Source organism: Xenopus laevis, chromosome 2S (assembly GCF_017654675.1).
Source record: "Xenopus laevis strain J_2021 chromosome 2S, Xenopus_laevis_v10.1, whole genome shotgun sequence".
Classification (NCBI taxonomy): Eukaryota; Metazoa; Chordata; class Amphibia; order Anura; family Pipidae; genus Xenopus; species Xenopus laevis.
Genome location: NC_054374.1, coordinates 146168001 through 146190183, shown reverse-complemented (window position 1 = coordinate 146190183; position 22183 = coordinate 146168001). Strand labels below are relative to the sequence as shown.

Below are 22183 nucleotides of genomic sequence, written 5' to 3'. Positions count from 1 at the left end.
CCTTCGCTCGTTAAGGAAATCAGCAAAGTTCCGAAATGACGTCACTCTGGCAAATTTTCGCTAGCGTTCGTCACTTCGCCCTTTAGGGAATCTGCCCCTGTGTGTTTTAGCAGAGACAATTCTCAGTATTGGCTATGGCAGGGTATTTTGTGGTGTTTTGTAACCATGACAAGTAGCTGGGTGCGTCTTAGCACTAAGAGGCATTGGAAACGTCTGCTTTGTGCAACATTAGTTTGAATGAAGTAATCTATTAAAGGCTTTTCATAGATATCTTTTATGAATGATTTACATCATCCCAACGTCACTGTGAATAGTAATAATGGAGGCATATTTATCAAATAGTGAAGTTAGAGGTCCCCACAGTCAGCTAGAATGAAATTCCGCCAGTCTCCATTCATTTCTATGGCATTTTGAAAGGCATATTTATCAAAGGGTGAACTTTCACGCATTAATACTATTAAGAATCCCATAGAAATTAATAAAGAGTGGTGGAATTTCACTCTAGCGGACTTCTGACGATCTCTAACTTGACTTTTTGATAAATATGCCCCATGGGCTGGTCTACTTTGGGTTGGACGCGACTTAAGGTTTGCGTCTGGAATGGTTTTCAAGTAAATAACGGCATCTGTAAAATGGTTATTTCTTTAATTTACTGTAATAGGTTATGTACATTGCATCAGTTGTGTTCCACTGTTATTCTAAATGAAAGTGCACTTTTGTAGAAGGGCTCAATGGAATTCTATGACTGATAGAAACATTTTACGTTCATTGTGGACTGTTACGCACTCTACGTGTAAACTATGCCAACACTGTAAACCATGCTCCCTTTGAAATGAGGATCTGTAATCCTAGGTTGCAAGTTTCAAATCAGTGCCTCGATTTCAATATTCTAATTGCAATAGACTAGTAATGGCTTCCGATTGGTTGCTGCTGATTGTAACTTCTGATTGGTTGCTGTAGATAACAAGAGCATGGCAAACTTTGCCGGTGCTGCAATATAACCCCTGCCACACACAAACCTTTTTTAATGGTTTCTGCAGGCTAAATTTGTGATTTCGAAAGTATTAAATTATAGACAAGGGTAATTTTAGCTTTTAAATAAACTATTACAATTGTATAAAACCTCAGATAATTAAAACAGTCACTTTTAGATAACCACCAATGTGTCCCATTGGAGCACCATATGAAACAATAGTAATTAAAAAAAATGTATTTTACTTAGAAGCAATCAGAATGTCAACAAAACATCGGCAATGTTTTGCAATTACAGAGTGGTATTCAGTTAACAGAACAACAATTATGAATGCAAGACAACTGAAGATAAAAAACAAAAACTACATCCCCATACAACCTAATTTGTGCTGTGCACGAACATTTACCTGCTTATACTCCCATGCCAGTTTACAACCCCTTTACTGTAAGAGGCAAGGTTAGTGGCAATTAACAAAACCACTATAAGACAGGACTAGCTAGACACATTCGGTAGTGTGTTAACTATACAAAATAATTAAAAGGGAAAAAACAAGAAAAAAAAAACAAAACAGGGAGACTGTACAGTTTAAAATCAAATCTTACACAGCATTATATTTTTTTTTTCTTTTTAAAGGAGTGAGTTGTGTACAGGGGGGTTAAATGCTTTATAGACAAAATTTTCCAAAAGACTTATTCGTCATCATCATCCTCTTCCTCCTCTTCGTCTTCTTCCTCATCATCCTCTTCCTCATCATCATCCTCATCATCCTCCTCCTTCTTCTTGGCTTTTTCTGGCTTGGCTGGAGCTTTTTTTGCTGGTTCTGGCTTTCCCTTAGCCCTATATGCTGCAACATCCTGAATAAAACAAAATAAGGTTAATCTCTACAGCAAAGTTGTTTTTCTTAACAGAGAAAAGTGCAATGGGGGAAAATTTTAGTTATAAGAAATCATTGTAATTATCCACAAGGAGACATCGTTTTCTTACAAGTTCCCATAAAAACTGTTCATGAAGACATTGTGTAAAAGGGGACATTTTTCCAGTGGTAAGACACTGCCACCTTCTGCACAGAACTACATTTTTTAAGGAGAGCATTTTTAGGACACAAGCAAGCCTGGATGAGCTCAGGTAGGTTTTACAAAAGGATAGGTGCAAGTTATACTGAACATTAGAACTGCAGGGGTGGACCACCTGTAATCATAACTCAAGGCCAGCAACTGCTTTAAAGGGCATGTAAAGGCCAAAAAATAAAATCCAATTTTTACTTTCTTTAAAGGGATACTTTCATGGGAAAATGTTTTTTTTTCAAAATGAATCAGTTAATAGTGCTGCTCCAGCAGAATTCTGCACTGAAATCCATTTCTCAAAAGAGCAAACAGATTTTTTTATATTCAATTTTGAAATCTGACATGGGGCTAGACATTTTGTCAATTTCCCAGCTGCCCCAAGTCATGTGACTTGTGCTCTGATAAACTTCAATCACTCTTTACTGCAAGTTGGAGTGATATCACCCCCCTTCCCCCCCCCCAGCAGCCAAACAAAAGAACAATGGGAAGGTAACCAGATAGCAGCTCCCTAACACAAGATAACAGCTGCCTGGTAGATCTAAGAACAACACTCAATAGTAAAAACCCATGTCTCACAGACACATTCAGTTACATTGAGAAGAAAAAACAGCAGCCTGCCAGAAAGCATTTCTCTCCTAAAGTGCAGGCACAAGTCACATGACCAGGGGCAGAGCAAACGGGGAAAGACAAAGCACAATGATCTTACGATAGAAATATATACAGAACTTATGAGATTGAAAGAGCATCCCCTGTCCTACTATAGCAAACAAAAAATAAGTTTAAATGTTTTCAGTATTTCTAGATGGCCATGATTGAAAAGAACACTACAATTGTATATATTAGCACAGGTATTTTGCGGAATTACTCCAATTTGTATTACCTTTTCATATTTCTCCTTCAGCTTGGCAGCTCTTCGTTCATAGGGCAGTTTGTCATCTGTAGCAGTGTTATTCCACATCTCTCCCAGTTTTTTTGCTATATCTCCAATAGTCGAACCTGGGTGCTCCCCTTTTATTTTTGGGCGGAAGTCAGAGCAGAACAAGAAGAATGCTGAACTGCATAATACAAAAACCATTAAGATTTAGGTCTTATCTGTGTATAAACTGTATGGCACAAAGCAAAAACAGGTTAGGACTGAAATATCCACTGCCCAATACCCAAGATACAATGTAAAACCAGTTTACTAATTTGTTTTTTTTTTTTAAAATGTTCCTTACGGTGGTCTCTTTGGTGCATTAGGGTCCTTGAACCTCTTTTTTGTTTCTCCTTTGGGTGGAATATAACTTTTCATTTCCCTCTCATAGCGAACTTTGTCGGCTTTTGCCATATCTTCAAACTTTGTCTTTTCCTTAGACATAGTCTACAAAATACAATAAGAAATAAAACAAATCTACTGAATACCAATGAATATCAAAATCAAACAATTTTGTGGCAGTGTCAAAAGTTGTTTAATTTCTCTTTGATTGAGATTCCCATTGCATTGTTAATTAAGCACCAGAACCATTTTATTGCATTTTACAAGGCAATTCCGTCTCCCCAAGCAGGAATTATTTTAAGAGACCTGGGTGCCCACATGGGATCCTTGAATTTAGGAGAGATTGACACACCGATTATGTTCTAAGACACAATTTGGGATGTGTGTTTAATGAAGATAAGCACTGGGTTGCTCTTTGCACATGTATGGGATCCGTTATCCGGAAACCAGTTATCCAGAAAGCTCTGAATAACGGAATGGCAGTCACCCATAGACTACATTATAATGAAATAATCAACATTTTCGCTGTAATAATAAAACAGTTCCTTGTCCTTTATCCAAACTAAGATATAACTAATCCTTAATGGAAGCAAAACCAGCTTTTTGGGATTAATTAATTTTTATATTATTCTTTAGTATTACCTAAGGTATGAAGATCCAAATTACAGAAAGATCTGTTGTCCAGAAAACTCCAGGTCCCGAGCATTCTGGATAAGGTCCCATACCTGTATATCACCTTTATAAACAATCAGATACACTTATTTTGCAGGTCAGGTATGTGTCTGTCGTCCTTCTTGCAGCTATTTCTATTTTACATTTGTGGTGTTTCCATTTTCTATTTGCTTTCTTTTGGGACATGATATTGGGTGAACTGAAACCATTCCAAAATGTGACTAGATACTTGCTCTAGTCATGTGATACTTAGTCCATTTTAAAACAAGGTAAACTGGGTGGTTTATCTTCTGGAGTTATTTATTACAACCAGGGCTGCCATCAGTAGTCATGTGGCCTCATAGGTGGTCCTGCCACTGATATGCTCTACTCTATCTTATGATATAGCCCCAGCCGTGATCCACCTATAGCCTGCAAGACCCTTTTCAGACTTATCAATCAAGTCTTCACCCTCGCTCATGTAGCCCCTGACTGGCAACATTCAAATGTAAAGAAAAACAAGGTATCTAACACCCATTGGATTGTGTTATTGCTTTTAATTCTTCAGCATTTTGTATTATTTCCCCAGGGACTGTTTGCATATAAAGATTGCCTAATAGAAATGCATGTAGTGAGATGCAAAGACATGCCAATGCAAGAGAATTACATATAAATCTCTATCATCACAAATAAATATGGTCATCACCACATTCAATTAAGTCCCCTATACTATAGATATCTTCTGACAGCATGAGTGCATCATTCTATAATATTAACGGACTATACCATGTTCTCTATAAAATAAATGGTATGAAAAATAAGACTTACCTTCCACCTTTCTGAGCATTTCTTAGAAAACTCTGCAAAATTTACAGAGGCATCAGGGTGCTTTTTCTTGTGCTCTTCTCTGCATGTTTGCACAAAGTAAGCATATGAGGACATTTTTCCTCTTGGCTTCTTAGGATCACCTTTACCCATCTTGAATTAGTTTCTAGAATACACAAACAAAAGTAACAAAAGAATGAACAATTACTACATTTTCAGGGTTAGCAATGTTAGAATTAGCAGTGCAGTCTAATTTAAAGAGCCAGTAAACACCATAAATTGAAAATATTCCCTTTACATTTAAAGAGGATCTCCATCCCCTCCAACAGCCTTAGTTTAGATGAAAAACATTTTAAAGCTAATTTTCAGCCAATGACAACTAGCCTTTATCATAAGTTAAGTACAGGTATGGGACCCGTTTTCCAGAATGCTTGGGATCTGTCTGTAATTTGAATCTTTGTACATTGTCTACTAGAAAATCGTGCAAATATTAAATAAACCCCAATAGGCTGGTTTTGCTTCTAATAAGGATTAATTATATCTTAGTTAGGATCAAGTACAAGGAACTGTTTTTTTATTACAGAAAAATGGAAATAAAAAAAAAATCTGATTATTTGGAGTCTATGGGAGACGGCCTTCCCGTAATTCAGAGCCTTCTGGATAACGGATCCCATATCTATACTAAAACCAATGCAATCTAGATTTCAAGAAAGGGCTGAATGCCTTTTTAGAAAGATAAAAAATAAAAAGTTACAGAAAATTAACTTAGTACAAAGATAATCCAGGGACTGGTCCTATGGAAACCAAGATGGAATTTGCTTACTCCCTTGGAGGCAAAACTGACAGGTTTCAGCGTTCTGCTGGATCAACCCTCAGCTAGGCAGCATTTAGACAAAAAGTTTGAACCCGACAGTTTTGTTTTTAGCCTCCTCTTCTACGTTATGAAACGGTGCTTATTTTAAATAAGAGATACTTTCTTTATTAAATAAAATCTAAACGCTTAAATTATTTTTTTTGCTATTAAGGGCCTGTAACACAAACCTCTGTTACGATTCTTAAACATGGCGATTATTGCACCTTTATTTACGGTCAAACTCATTAGTAGATTATCTCTGCTGCGATCACTCATTTCTCTAAAGTTGTCACTACAGGATGCAATACCACAGTAACATCCTTCCCGTAGAAATGCACTGAAAGATCTGTGCACATAGTTGAGTGGCTAGACCATTCAGCACTCTTTAATTACACAGGTATGGGATCTGTTATCTGGAAACCGATTATCCAGAAAGCTCCAAATTAAAGGGAAGGCCATCTCCCATAGACTCCAATTTAATCAAATAATTTACATTATGTATTTCCATTTTCCCTAGAATAAAATAGTATCTTGTACTTGATCATAACGAAGATATAATTGCCTTACTGAAGGCATAACAATCCTTTTGTGTCGCTTTGTTCAAATTATTTTTAGAAGATTTAAGGTATGGAAACCCAAATTACGGAAAGAGCCCTAATCTGGAAATGCCCAAGTTCCGGGCATTCAGGATAACACGTCCAATACCAGTACCCCATTAGCATTACAGCAGCTGAAACCGTCAGATTTTTTCACTTTTTTTTTTTTTTTTTTATGAACAGCCTTTCTTCCTTCAGATTTCATACTATGGCACACCAGCATATTTATTCAATCTGTGAGAAGAACATTTTCCAATTATGCTAAACATATTATAGTGTACTTTCAGTGTTTACAATAGCCATTTATACTATACGGGCCAAATTGCACCTGAGCAGTAAACCATTAATGTGTCCAGCCAGCTGCAAGAATAATTCATTCAAAACCAGTTGAAATTTGGTTGTTACAGCTAGTTTCAGCACTAGTTCAAATTTCCCCTCTAGCGAACGAGTCCAAGTGCGGGTGTGCGCATGTCCCAAGTCTGACCGAACACAGAATTCCTGAGAATATGGCGGCCACCAGTCTTGACATAAACTACCCCTCGCCAGTGTGAATTTTAAAGACGTGGAGTACTGGCTCTAGGAAAGAACATTAAAACTGAGGTGACTATGTTCCCATCTCCTTTAAATAAAGTTTAATTACAGAAAGGGAACCTAAGTAAACAACACCATTTTTAAATGACAGCATTTTTTATTTGTAAATGGATAACAATGGTATCCTAATCCTTCCTATAATTTGCTGTTGAAGATTTTGAGCAGATTGTTCCTTGCAGACCTTCTATTCAGACACAGTGGTATGCTTTCTACCATGAACGTCTTCTTTCAGATTCTGCCAGAGCATCACTACTTAGTTGATGACTTTGGTTAAGCCAACTCAAAAGTTCAATTTTGCTTCGCCTGGCCATTTATATGTAGCCCTTCTTTTGTGTTCTGATATATTGTCTTGTGGTGTCACAATGACACATCAGCTCACAGACAGATGACTGCATTTTCTCAAGAATTATCAGGTTCAGTGCAGAATGGTTCATTCAGTAACTACAAGTTGACATAGTAAAGCATCCCTTGCACTACCACCAAAACCAGATTTGCTTAATCTTATAAACCAGGCATAATGGGACATCTGTTGTCCAAAGAGCTCCATTTATTTTTAACCAAAGAGCTTTATGCAAAAAGGTTTGGTAATTGTCCAGGTGTTTGTTTTTTTTTGTTTTTTTTGCAGATGTGAGATAAGCACACTCTTAAACACCAGTGGTTTGCAGACTGCTACGCTCTTTCATTAATCCTGTTTTTGTCCAGTCTTGTTCCGAGTTGTTGCCTAAAGATCATAAGCCATTCTGTGTGACAAATATGCAAAAATAATTAACATTATGGAGCAGATGTATTAAGGGTCGAATATCGAGGGTTAATTACCCTTGATATTCGACTGCCGAATTATAATCCTTCGACTTCGAATATCAAAGGATTTTGCGCAATTCGTTCGATCGAACTAAGGAATAATCGTTTGATCAAACGATTAAATCCTTCGAATCGAACTATTCGAAGGATTTTAATCCATCGATCGAAGGATTATCATTCGATCAAAAAAGTATTAGCAAGCCTATGGGGACCTTCCCCATAGGCTAACATTGGCCTCGGTAGGTTTTAGCTGGCAAACTAGGGGGCCGAAGAAATTTTTAAAGAGACAGCACTTTGATTATCGAATAGTCGAACGATTTTTAGTTCGAATCGTTAGATTCGAAGGTCGTAGTCGAAGTAGCCATATTCGACCATTCGAACTATTTTACCTCAATTCCTTCACTCAAACTTAGTGAATGGGCCCCTAAAAGAAAACCAGAAGAGGGCAAATAAATAGGGATTTTATAAATGCTATAGTAATAATGACAAGGTCTAAGGGCATATATGGCAAACAAAGACTGCACTTACACCCTCTGCCACAATCAAAATGACCCAATGACAGCAACTTTCTATTCACCTGAATAGGAAGTCTTGATGTATATAGTGGGCCCATCTACACACACACACACAAGAGTGTGTGTGTGTGTGTGTGTGTGTGTGTGTGTATATATATATATTGATAGAAGATTGTGTTAAGGACCATTTTAAAGCTGCTGGTACAATAACCTACACTGAAAGTGAAGATGAACAACTTATCTTCAAATTTTGTCCATATTTTCATTTAATGCAAGCCAACACCTAGAAAAATATGGCTATTAATTAGTATCTTACAGAACAAAACAAACCAGGGGTCCAAGCAGCCCCCTAACAGTAATGATCCAGACCTTTAAACTTGTCCCCAGTAGCTCCATCTTAGATCTTGTTAGGTCACCTTGCGAGTATCAGTAACACTACACATGCTCAGTATGCTCTGGGCTGCTATTGTGAAGTTAAGCATAGGTGTTATTGAAAATCACCACAACATTAGCAGCAAGTGAGGTTACAAAGAGAACAGAACCTGGAGCTATAGATGATCATCAACCGACAGTAATTTCCATAAGGCTATGGAATGTGAATATATTACTAATTAGCCTTTGTGGTGTGGATTATATATTGAGCCAATCTCATTGGCATAACTAGATGTTAGTGGGCCCCACGACAAATTAATTTTAGGGCCCCCAACATATCCAAAAAGATTGTGTTATTTCACCAATATATTCTTAAATTGCTAATTAATTATGGCCTCCTTTATCTCCTGGGCTCCCGTGAAGCTGCAGTTTCTGCTTCCTCTGTAGTAAAGCCCCATGTCAATCCTTAAGTCCAAGTAACTCACAGCAGCTCTCCAAAATATGCCCCTAGTGAGACATTTTTTTGCTGACAAAAGAAGAAGGGTACCTACTAGGGAATTCTGGGAAGAACAGATCTTTAATTCAATGGCTCGTGACATTGGGCTGCTATAGAAGCCCATTAGCATATTTGTAGTAGGGATGCCCCGAATCTAATATTTTGGATTGGGCCAAACCCTAAAATCCTTCGCGAAAGATTTGGCCGAATACTGAACCAGAATCCTTATTTGCATATGCAAATTAGGGGAGGGAAGGGGAAAATATTTTACTTCCTTGTTTTGTGACAAAAAGTGATGCCATTTCCCTCCCTGACCATCATTTGCATATGCAAATTAGCATTCGATTCAGCCTGGTAGAAGGATTCAGCTGCATCTGAATCCTGCTGAAAAAGGCCGAACCGAATTCTGGATTCGCTGCATCCCTAATTTGTATCGTTTTCTGGCTTCACCAAGTTTTAGTTCTCAACTTTTAGTCTAAATAAGTTGTGATACACAGATCACAAAAATTTCTAATAGTGCTTAGTGATTTAATGCATAACGATGACTGAAACAGGCGTATTTAAAAATACTTCAAGTGTCCTCGTTAACAAGAGGCGGTATAGGATTCTATAAAACTATAAAGCACTCTTGTTTGTGTACCTAAGCAGATATACTGGATATAGTTCCAGTTTCTCCAGATGTGAAGACTTCTTCTGGCCAATAACCAATGCAGGTTTTGAAATCCCTTAAAAACCCTGAAAGAATCATATGTTTTGTTTTGATACACCGTGCCTTGGGCTGCATTATGTTCCTTTTGGGTTATTCGATTATCTAAGTCTAAAACACCTGAAAGGATGAAGTGTGAGAGCCATGTTGTGTTGAAGTGGTTAAAAGTGTTACTCATCGTTTCACTAGCTCGTGATCTGCCGCGTGGGAAACACCACACGAGGAGAAGCGTAAAGTTGTGCCACAACAATTCATCAGAAGGACAAGGGGCACTTTACTGGCTGAGGCGGCCTCCTTAACGTGGGTTTCACAAGAAAAACCCTTATAACAAGGAGAAATGAGCAGCCAGATACGCACTTTGGTAACTAATGGCACCGCTCCAGGAAAGGAGAGAAGGGGGGGGGGAGAAAAAGAAGGTCAATGACAATTTTCTACTTCCATCTTGTGACAAGAGCTTCCTGATGAAAGAAAGTCCCCTTGAAATCAGACCCGACGGCGGCTCGTTGCGGCCACATCGGCTGGAAGTATAAGAGAAAAGCCACCAGCCGTGTGCGTGTGTCTCTCTCTAGGTTTTCTCTATATTCCGTAGCCGTATAGCCTCTGCTTATGGGCAGCCCCAGCACAGACATTACAGCACTGCAGACTGAGGGAAGCGACGCGGACACGCGCGGGCGCGCTCACGTTCCTCCACTCAGCGGCTCACACGGAATGGCGGTGGCTGATGCGCGTCCCCTCAGTCCTCTCCCTCTATTGTATGAGAAAGCTCGCGGGGGCGCGCCCGGAATCACGCGCCTCCTCCTCTCTCTCCTACTAACCACCATGTTAGGGAGACAGAGCAGCTCGCAACCGCCATCTCACAAACACACCCGTATGCGGCGCCCAGAGCTGTGGAACAGCGTCGATACAGGCGCTCTTAGGTTTAGTGACAGCATTGAGCCGTATAAGAACACCCCCCCAAAGGCTCTTGGTTTCTCCCATAGTCAGCCATGTTACTGCATATGAGCAGCTCGTGAGGTAATTTATGCTTCCTCAGCCAACACGCCCTGGTCCCCCCACAGCTCTCCGAGTGAGACACAGACTCATTGGCTGCGGCGCGGGTCATCGCCCGGCTGTCTGTACCTCAGTGCGCCCGGCTGTCTGTACCTCAGTGCGTCCGGCTGTCTGTACCTCAGTGCGTCCGACCCCGAGTCGCCGCCGCCGCTTCTATTTCCCTGTTCCGCTCACTGACCGGCTCTCTTTTTTTCTCTCGCACCGCCGAGCCAATGAATTAAAAAGTTTAAAAACGACACTGAAATAAAATGATATCGCACCCAAAACGACTCGTCGAAAGTGATTTATCGGGACAGCGATAGTGACGCGCGCGAAGCACCTAAATGTCCATTCCGGGCTATTCTGAGACTGTCACCCGAGCTGCGCCCCTTCCCCGGGTCTAATCCCCCCTCAGCGGCCCTTTCTCTTGTCTCCCTTTTACACGCACTAAAAAGCGCTTTTACCCGAGATGAGTGGATCCCCCGCGCCTGTCATACTTACCAGAACGTACCCAGTAAACTCATAGACACGGACAGTCACACAGCGCCGTTTAGCTGTACTCACCCAATGCTGTGTCTATGGAGTCCAATGTACTGCAATGGCTGTGAGAGCAGGATCGATACGCAGCCTCTTCACTCTCTCCCAATCTGTAACATTACTCTGAGACCAGACCGGCTCCCATTGGCTACCGCCAACTCTTCCCTTCTCCTCATTGGCCGGCTCGCCTCCATTGTCCTGACCAGGGGCCGACGTCGATTGGACGAATTTGGCAGCACGTCATCGGAGAGGAAAACAGCGCGCAAATACAAACAGCGGAGCGAGCTGCATAGAGCTGAGTGAATGTAGCTTAGAAGCAGAGTTGTAGTGTTAGCAATAGCACGCAGCTATAGCCCGGCATAGGGGATGGAAGAGCGGCCATCCGTCTGCATCATTGGCACTTTCTACGCACTTACGTTGGCTGTACCATCTCCTGACGCCCCCGTGAGCAAACCTACCCCTTCCCTAAACTGCCTCCTGCTTCAGTGTCGGTGGAATAACTGCGCAATGCGCTGCTTGGTGGATCCTGTCAGAGGTGTCGGGCACGCGCTTCCCGGCTGGAGAATATGGTATGAGGCGTGCAATTCCTCGTGTAACGGCTTCAGCGTTTGTTATGTCAGTCCCGGGCTCTGTGGAAAGCTGGCACAGTGAATGCCGCTCAGCTGCGACCAATTAAGGCTGCGACTGGTTTAGTTTGTCTGGAGCGACTGTCCGTGCTGCGCTTTTGTAGCAGGAACCACAGGGGCAATCGCTTGCGTCACTCCTTTATTGTGGATTGTGCCTTATCGGTAAGTACCACTGTCCCATAGACTGGGGCCCTCCTGCTGCTGCTGAGGGGAACCAGCAGTTCATTAGTAGCCAGTGAAACTCTCTGGGAAGCAGGGTTGCCAGGTTTAGATTTCAAAACCAGCCAAAGGCTATAAAAAAAAAAAATAGCCAAAAGCCATTCTAAAAGTAGCCCAACTTGTACACTGAAAATAAGGCAATTAAATGGGTGGTTCACCTTTAAAGGGATCCTGTCATCGGAAAACATGTTTCTTTCAAAATGAATCAGTTAATAGTGCTACTCCAGCAGAATTCTGCACTGAAATCCATTTCTCAAAAGATCAAACATATTTTTTTTATATTCAATTTTGAAATCTGACATGGGGCTAGACATTTTGTCACTTTCCCAGCTGCCCCCGGTCATGTGACTTGTGTCTGCACTTTAAGAGAGAAATGCTTTCTGGCAGGCTGCTGTTTTTCCCTCTCAATGTAACTGAATGTGTCTCAGTGGGACATGGGTTTTTACTATTGTGTTGTTCTTAGATCTACCAGGCAGCTGTTATCTTGTGTTAGGTAGCTGTTATCTGGTTACCTTCCCATTGTTCTTTTGTTTGGCTGCTGGGGGGAAAAAGGGAGGGGGTGATATCACTCCAACTTGCAGTACAGCAGTAAAGAGTGACTGAAGTTTATCAGAGCACAAGTCACATGACTTGGGGCAGCTGGGAAATTGACAAAATGTCTAGCCCCATGTCAGATTTCAAAATTGAATATAAAAAAATCTGTTTGCTCTTTTGAGAAATGGATTTCAGTGCAGAATTCTGCTGGAGTAGAACTATTAACTAATGCGTTTTGAAAAAAAAACATGTTTTCCCATGACAGTATCCCTTTAAGGTAACTTTTCGTATGTTATAGAATGGCCAATTTTAAGTCACTTTTCAATTGGTCTTCATTATTTATTTTTTATAGTTTATTTGTCTTTTTCTTCTGACTCTTAGCAACCACCCCTTTAAGAGTCAGGAATTTTCCCAATCATTTTTTTACAATTTCCCTGTAATTTGGGACAGATTTCTTATATTTATTTACATATAATACACACAAGCCATGAATATCTTGTAAATTATATCCTTATAAATGGTAAGTTCTGATGTCATCAGTTATAAAGGGTGAGTTCTGATGTCATTTCTGTCACATGACTCACTGAAACTTGTGTATTATAATAAATAAAGTACCCCCAGTTGCAAAATATGAGGATATTAGAAGTCACCTCGGAGTTCCATGACCTTCGTTATATGGTCATGAAACTCCTCAGTAACTTATAATATCCTTATATTTTACAAGAGGGGGTACTTTATTCACTATATAAATAAATAATGAAAGACCAGAAGAAAAGTTGCTGAAAATTGGTCATTCGATAACATACTAAACAGTTGCTTAAAGGTGAAGCACACCTTGAATCAATCTCTCTCTATAACTAAATAAACTATTGATCAATTCAAACAGAGAGGTTATGATCAAACCACACTACACACAACTTTAACTAAAGCACGTGCACATATAACACAAGAAAACGACCCCCCAGTTCAGCAAGACACCTAACAAACAAAATCGTTTTGTTTTAACATCATCTTACACTACAGGTTCTTCTGCGGTGAGGAATATTGTGGATAATCATTGGCCCATTTTACAGAGCGATAGAAATTTATCCAAAACTTTGAAAGAAAAAACATTATGGGGCTTCAAACGGGGGGGGGGGGAGGGGGGCAAATCTGAGAGATCTTTTAATCAGACCCTGTCCAATGTTATGATTCACATATGGGTATGCTCAGTAAATTAAAGAAGGGATGTTATAAATGCGCAGGCTGCACCACATGCAGACATATCAATCCTGCTGAAAAAGGCCGAATCTGGATTCCGTGCATCCCTAAACCTAAGGTGATTGGGACCGGTTATTACTACAAAACGAGGTCTACTGGATTAAAACATTGGATACTGTAGCCTCCCGCGGTTTAAATGATTATTGTTTATTTCCCCCTTTTTTAGATAAAAGATAATATTTTCAGGTTCATTCTATTTACTGTGGAGTCTCTGCACTAGGAACATTTTGCAATCAGTCCATTTTGGTCACTAATATGGTGTTTTAATATGTAATGTAATATTTTTATGTGTTTTTAAATATTTTTAGTATTTTTTATATAACTACATGATATAACCACTCAGCACTTTATATGTTATATTATGTCTTGCAGATTGCATCTCTAATGAAATTAAGTTACACCAATGGGATTGAGGTTCACTAATTGGTTATTCCACACACCTGTAAAGTGGGCGTGTTTGGGCGGTGGGTGTTAGCAGGGTCAATACATAAAATGTTTGCACTTTTACATGTTTGTATCTTGAAAAAGGCCCCAGGTGAGGGCCGAAACATTGATCTAATAAACACGTTATCTTTTTTAAATAAATCCTGGTGTGCTTCAGCCTTTACTGCAATTGGATATTTATTCACTGAATTGCACCCAGGGATGCACTGCTTCCACTATTTTGGATTCGGCCGAATCCTTTGCGAAAGATTCTGCCAAATACTGAATCCTAATTTGCATATGCAAATTAGGGGTGGGAAGGGAAAACATTTTTTACTTCCTTGTTTTGTGTCAAAAAGTCACACGATTTCCCTCCCTGCCCCTAATTTACATATGTGAATTAGGATTTGGTTCTGCCGGGCAGAAGGATTCAGTCAAATCTGAATCCTGCTGAAAAAGGCTGAATCTCGAACCGAATTCTGGATTCGGTGCATCTCTAGAAAAAATAGAGAAGGTACACGCTGATACACACAAACACACACCACTAGTGTTGCTTAAAGTAGAACTAAACCCCCCATACAGCTAAAAGCCCCCATTCCTTTCTCCACTGGCCCTCCTCCCTGCTTCCTCCCCACATAGGGGCAGATTCACTAAGGGTCGAATTTCGAAGTTAAAAATACTTCGAAATTCGACCCTCGAATTGAAATCCTTCGACTTCGAATATCAAAGTCGAAGGATTTAGCGCTAAACGTTCGATCGATCGAAGGATTTTTCGTTCGATCGAACGATTAAATCCTTCGAATCGAACGATTCGAAGGATTTTAATCCAACGATCGAAGGAAAATCCTTCAATCAAAAAAAGGTTAGCAAACCTATGGGGACCTTCCCCATAGGCTAACATTGACTTCGGTAGGTTTTATCTGCCGAAGTAGGGGGTCGAAGTTTTTTTTAAAGGGAAAGTACTAAGACTATCGAATGGTCGAATAGTCGAACGATTTTTCGTTCGATTTCGTTCGTATTCGAACGAATTTAACCAATTTTTTTCATTTTTTCATTCAAATCCTTCACTCGAGCTTAGTGAATGGGCCCCATAGTGTTCAAAAAGAATACCTGCCCCATCCAGCAACACTGACCTAAATTTGCAGAGTAGTGCAGCGGAGCTCAGGGGAGCCATGTTCAATCGATTCCGTATCTTCTTTCTTTTGGGTAATTTTGTGAGCTCTCCCACTCCAGCTACGCATGCGCCAAAGGCCAAAGTGTCGGCACTCACATCACGAATATACAGAAGTGTCCGAACATGACGTTTTGAATCCATCTGGGCCCTTTCTCCAGCCATGTGAATAGAGACTCAATATCCACATTCAATACAAAGGAGGAAGTGACATCTCTTTTTAAAAATGCAGGATGCAGGGTTCCATCCCTGTGAACAGATAAAACACACCACTAGTATATTTAGCAGAAAGGAGCAATAAATATTTTCATAACAGATACAAGTTCTTTTTGTGATGACGCTCAATTTTTTTCTTGAACTGCTTAACATAATCCTTAGAATGAATTACTTTATTTTTCAGGATGTCTTTTAATTACAGTTGCATGGAACCATGATGGGATCTATTGTGATTAGGGATGCACCGAATCCAGGATTCGGTTCGGGATTTGCCCAGGATTCGTCTTTTTTCAACATGATTCGGTCGAATCCTTCTGCCCGGCGAATCCTAATTTGCATATGCACATTAGGGGTGGGGAGGGAAATAGTCTGACTTTTTGTGACAAAACAAGGAAGTAAAAAATGTTTTCCCCTTCCCACCCTTAATTTGCATATGCAAATTAGAATTTGGTTCGGTATTCTGCCGAATCTTTCGCGAGTACATTGATATTTTTGTATTATGACGGGGATTCCGTATCCAAATTCCACGCTCCCACATTTAAATAGTTTCCATCATTCAATAAAATTTTCCTTTACAAGAGATTCCATGGAAATACATTTCCTAGGGTCCAAAAGAAAACGGGTTACTCACAGTGTGGTATGTATCCCTGTTTAGATCGTAACAAATGTGAACGTGATACGAGGTAAAATGTTTCAACTTCCAAGTACTGGATAATGTTTTGAGTTACAGTAGCACTTTACATGTTTGTCCCAATATATTGTGTATGCCATAGTTTGCCCCTGTGGAAAGATGGGATGAGAAATGTCCTAATGAGGACCAAAAGTTGGACTTTGGTACAATATATTGACAATATAACAAAATGTAAAAAATTGATGAAATCATTTGTCACTGAAACGTGTTTATTATAATACTTAAACTACCCCCTGATGAAAAATGCGGTGATAATTCAAAGTCATTCTGGAGTTCCATGACCTGTATGAAAGCTTTTATATGGTCATGAAACTCCTTGGTGACTTATAATTATACTTTTTATTAAAGGGGGTACTTTATTATATACAAGTATGGGATCTGTTATCCAGAATGCTCATAACTTCCCTGGAAGAATCTGCACCGAGGGGTAAGTATGGGGCATTTCCCCAGGGGGTAGTTAGCCTGGGGGGAGGAGGGAGGGCTACCTGGAGTTGGGGGTACGGGGAATGATTAGGAAACATATACAGTATGGGATAAATTTAAAAAATCCTAATTTTGTAGGCAATAATAAGTAATATATGGTGTTGCTTTTACATGGTGCTAAAAATTAACATTATCTTTAAAATTTGCCCCTTTATTGTAGCTCCCTATAGATGTTCTCTGGTCCCTGTCTGTGTTTCAAATGAGGGGTGGGCTTGTCCACACAATCCCTGCCAGAAGCACAGTAGGAGGGGGACAGCCAATCATATTCCTGCAGTCACACAAGCACACACAGGCTTCAGTTATCTATCAGGTCCTGCTAGCTGCTGATTGGTTCCTGTCCTACAGTACAGTGAGCTGAGAGCCACCAGCTCCCCTGCACAGCCTGGGAATTCAGGGAGCAGGAAGTGGAAGAGAAGGGAGGGATTATTAGGGTTTTTGCAGAAATATTCAATAAATCAACAAGATACACTACTTTTTTAAGCACAATTCTTCTATATCTAAATGAGTATAATGCACTGGTACATTCTTATTTGTTACACTAAATGTCTCCTTTACTTATTCAAAAGGTGGGTGGTGCAGAAGCCTTATAATAATCGCAAAAATATCTGGGTAATTTCCTTTATTCCACTGATTTCAGCATCCATTCTATCACCTTGATTACTTCATTGGGTAAAGAAGTAATGATGGTGTATTAAACCATGCAGATGAGTATGTTTATAGGATAATTAGATTAGATTAGCCATGGAATAAATAATCGCTGCTGCCAAGTTTGCAATCAGACTTATTCCACCATAAAGCAAGGTATGTTGATGTCTATATTTACGAACCAGGCCTCTGGTTGTGATCCTAGGATTGGGCCAAGAAGAGCAAAAAGGAACAGAAGACTCGTGCATAGTGCATTACCTGGTAGGGGTTCTGAATGATGTTAAAGGGATCCTGTCATCGGAAAACATGTTTTTTTCAAAACACATCAGTTAATAGTGTTGCTCCAGCAGAATTCTGCACTGAAATCCATTTCTCAAAAGAGCAAACAGATTTTTTTATATTCAATATTGAAATCTGACATGGGGCTAGACATTTTGTCAATTTCCCAGCTGCCCCATGTCATGTGACTTGTGCCTGCACTTTAGGAGAGAAATGCTTTCTGGCAGGCTGCTGTTTTTCCTTCTCAATGTAACTAAATGTGTCTCAGTGGGACATGGGTTTTTACTATTGAGTGTTGTTCTTAGATCTACCAGGCAGCTGTTATCTTGTGTTAGGGAGCTGCTATCTGGTTACCTTCCCATTGTTCTTTTGTTTGGCTGCTGGGGGGGAAAAGGGAGGGGGGTGATATCACTCCAACTTGCAGTACAGCAGTAAAGAGTGATTGAAGTTTATCAGAGCACAAGTCACATGACTTGGGGCAGCTGGGAAATTGACAATATGTCTAGCCCCATGTCAGATTTCAAAATTGAATATAAAAAAATCTGTTTGCTTTTTTGAGAAATGGATTTCAGTGCAGAATTCTGCTGGAGCAGCAATGTTAACTGATTCGTTTTGAAATATATTTTTTTTCCCATGACAGTATCCCTTTAAGTTTTACTTTATGTTTGCAAAACATATAGTGAATAAAGTACCCCCTCTTGTAAAATATAAGGATACTATTAGTTACCGAGGAGTTTCATGACCATATAAAACACGGAGGCCGAAGGCCGAGTGTTTTTATACAGGTCATGGAACTCCGAGGTAACTTCTAATATCCTCATATTTTACAACTGGGGGTACTTTATTTATTATAATACACAAATTTTAGTGAGTCATGTGACAGAAATGACATCACTACTCACCGTTTATAACTGATGACATCACTACTCACCGTTTATAAGGATATAATTTACAGGATATTCATGGCTTTTGTGTATTATATTAAAATACATGTTTAGAGGGTCTCGGGTCCTAAATGGATTTCACTATGGGGCCAAATACGCGACATCGAGTAGGTCAGCTCCTATAGCACAAACAGACCATAAATCAACCCGGACTGTAAATATCTATTTACATTTTTTCCCATAGAAATAAGTAATACAGGTATGGGACCTGTTATCCAGAATGCTTGGGACCTGGGGTTTTCCGGGTAACGGATCTTTCCGTAATTTGGATCTTCATACCTTAAGTCTACTAGAAAATCATGAAAATATTAAATAAACCCAATAGGCTGTTTTTGCTCCCAATAAGGATTAATTCTATCATCGTTTGGATCAAGTACAAGGTACTGTTTTATAATTACAGAGAGCAAGGAAATAATTTTCATAAAATTGGATTATGTGGATAAAATGTAGTCTATGGGAGATGGCCTTTCTGTAATTTGGAGCTTTCTGGATAAAGGGTTTCCGGATAACCTATCCCATACCTGTATTTGATTTTTAAAGTATGAGTTTATGTGGAAGAAAGTGTTCCTGTGTTATGCAGCCATCTATATGCAATTCATTTTATTTGTGGTTTTTATTCGTTTAGTTCCCTTCGCTTGTGCACTTTAGTTTCTGTGGTAAAATCCCCTAAATGGTTTCAGATCATCTTTATTGTCAAGTCATATGGCAACAAGAAAACAATGTCAGTAATGTCATTGCTTATGGGGACGATTGCAATTCAGTCAGCAGCATCAGATCTTGGATACCCTTCTTTATGAGCACCAAAGTCATATGTAAAGAATTCATGTATTTGGTAAGGTTATGGTTTTGTAAATAAAAAATAATCAAAATGTTTTTGTTTTTTTTTAAAGGGGTAGTTCACTTGTAAGTTAACTTTTAGTATGTTGTAGGATGTCCTGTTCTTGGCCATTTTTCATTTGGTCTTCATTTTTATTTGTCATACTCATTATTTGCCTTCCTCTTCCACCTCTACTTTCTATTACTTATCTTTCTCACATCTCTATCTTACATCTTTATATTCTTTTGTGTATTCGTGTTTCCACTGGGTTTTAAACTGGTGACATTTGTAATTAATGTATAAATGTGGATCCAGAACTGCGAAGAACCTGGAAAAACAGTTCATGCTCTTGCCCACTGAAAGGGCCCACTAGGACCAGGAAAAGTCTGGGTACCCCCCCTCCCCAGGCCAGTCCAACAATGGTGCAGTTTCACTAAAGGACTAGGGGGCCATTGCTAGGGAAAATTTGCCAGAATTCTCATCTGCAGGGACATTGCCAATTAGCTTCCTGCTAACTAATTTCAACCTGAGGAAGTGGCGCAGTGTGGTGAAAAGGTTGCTGGTGAAAATTCGCCCTTTAGTGAATTTGCCCCAATGTCTCTGGGGAAGAAGACCGATGAGACTTCAGACACAGAAGTAAGTGGTTTCTGTATCAGCTCTAAGAGCTCCATGACATCAAAGTCAAACAGCCCTGCTCTGTCCCTGAATGACTTTAGTTCTGCCAAATGTGCCGTGTATGTTATCTGCATGCAAGAAGCACACGGCTGTTGTGGATATTTCACAGTCCAAAAGCAAACACGTCTGGCGTAGGTTCCAATACAGATGGGGAAGATGATGCACCGGTTACTGATATAATATATCCTCCTCCTACCAATGAAATCCCAGGACCATGAATTCTGACCTATATAAACAGAAATCAGCAGCTGCAAACATAAAATACAGTACTTTAGTTCAGTGAACTATAGAAATTACTTTTAAAGAAGACTTATCGCTGCTCTGAAGCTGGATCATCTCTCCTTGCACATATATTTATATTGCATTTCTGTCCCTCCTTCCTTTTCTACCCCAACCAAGGTGGTTAGCAGAGATAATCCCAGTATCATTTAACTACCGAAGTATCTGCCGAGAATTGATACTTATATGGATTTTATCTCTGTAGGGCTGACATACAAAGCCACACCAGCGCCAGTCTGGTCTTTACTGTCATTTTCTAACTGGTTGTAGACTGAATTTAGCTTCTTAGTTTTTAAATAAACCCTAGAGTTTTTGGAATAGGAAAAACATCCACTAAATATCCCACTGCTTTAGACAGAAGCTATATGGCTGTATCCCTGCACCACTTTTTAAGGGTCTTTGGCCCATGTTAAATGTTTACACTTATCACTGGAGAGATGCTATTCTCCCAAGAAGGGCAATGGCATACCGGGTAGTTTCAATTTGTCTTCTGCATACAGAATTACTAAATGCTACAGGAACTAAACACTTGGAATGACCAATTGTGTGCAGGGTCAAACTCCCTCGCCAAGATACCAGGAGTGATCTCCAGTGCCCCGGGTTCATTGCATGAGGTTATTGGGGTATGTTTATTGGGCAGGGTTTACAGAAGGATGGGCTGGATATCATTGTGGCAGGTGGGTCTGGAATGTTCAAGAGCATGGCTGAGGTACGTGCATCAGGCAGGGCTTGAGGAGGGAGATGCTGGGCGGACATCATTGTGGCACAGGTATGGGTAGGCAGGGCATGTTGTTGGAGGTGGCAGGGGGTCATTTATAAACCCTAGGCTGATTTGCACCTGGGCAGTAACCCATGGCAACCAATCAATTGTTTCTTTCGGTGTTCAACTTGCAGCTGGCTGAAAAAAAGCTGATCACTGATTGGTTGCTATAAGTTTCTGCCCAGGTGCAAATTTGCCCGGTGTTTATAAATGTCCCCCACTGTGTTTTTTGCAGAGTGAAAGAGCATTTCCAAGATGTTGGTGGGAGCAGATGCTTTACTTTGTATGGATGAGATTGAGGGTGGGTGGATGGGATGTTTGGTGTATCATTGTATTGAAGTAGAATAAAAGAAAAAAATAAACCAGAAACAGCCTAAAATAGGCAACTGTAGCCTCAATGTTGAGGGTTTATAGTTGAGGTCTTAATTCTGCTGCATGTATATACCTCTAAGGGACCTGTTCTCTGAACAGGTAAGATGGGGGGGTGAAATATGTTGGGTCTCCTGTAACCCTCCCCTGTAAGTAGGTATTCCCCGAACAGTGTAGGTATAGGGAATAATTAGTGGGTGGCTTTTTTCGTTGGCTGCGGTTTCAGCTCCCATTCGGCTTTGGCTCAGCTTCAGGTCCCATTCCGCTTTGGCTCCCCTTAGGCTTCACTTCCCCTGCCCATAAATGGAGCTGCCCAAACAACTTGATGGCCAGTCTGGGCCTGCTATAGATTTTCAAATGTGTAACAGAGTTATTCACGTGGAATTCTCTAAAAACCTCTAGAACTTGTACTTCCTCTAAAGCAGGGTTGGACTGGACATGGGGGGCCCACTGGTTACTATACTCCGGGCCCCCCCCCCGCGCGCGCGCATGCACAAACTTTTGGCGTGTGCTCAAACGCTGCTGCGC

At 40.2% G+C, this 22183-nt stretch overlaps 2 protein-coding genes across 3 annotated transcripts in view; one reads left to right on the top strand and one right to left on the bottom strand.

Moving 5' to 3' along the window:
* Nucleotides 1-1198: 1198 nt before the first annotated feature.
* LOC108709952 (high mobility group protein B1) lies at nucleotides 1199-11430 on the bottom strand. Of its 2 annotated transcripts, none has more exons than XM_018250260.2 (5): nucleotides 11292-11430; nucleotides 4772-4934; nucleotides 3255-3397; nucleotides 2918-3092; nucleotides 1199-1827 (listed from the first exon to the last, which is right to left on the bottom strand). In XM_018250260.2, exons 2-5 carry the CDS (start codon nucleotides 4919-4921, stop codon nucleotides 1663-1665), a joined length of 633 nt encoding a protein of 210 aa, XP_018105749.1. In that variant the 5' UTR covers nucleotides 4922-4934; nucleotides 11292-11430; the 3' UTR covers nucleotides 1199-1662. The 2 variants fall into 2 exon arrangements, with proteins under 2 accessions (XP_018105749.1, XP_018105750.1); XM_018250261.2 differs by having other exon boundaries at nucleotides 11229-11368.
* Nucleotides 11431-11715: 285 nt separating this feature from the next.
* uspl1.S (ubiquitin specific peptidase like 1 S homeolog) overlaps nucleotides 11716-22183 on the top strand; it is a 33722-nt gene continuing 23254 nt past the window's right edge. Inside the window, exon 1 of the mRNA XM_018250259.1 lies at nucleotides 11716-12052. The gene's annotated coding sequence lies outside the window, so the exon portion shown is untranslated. The remainder of the gene's footprint in view (nucleotides 12053-22183) is intronic.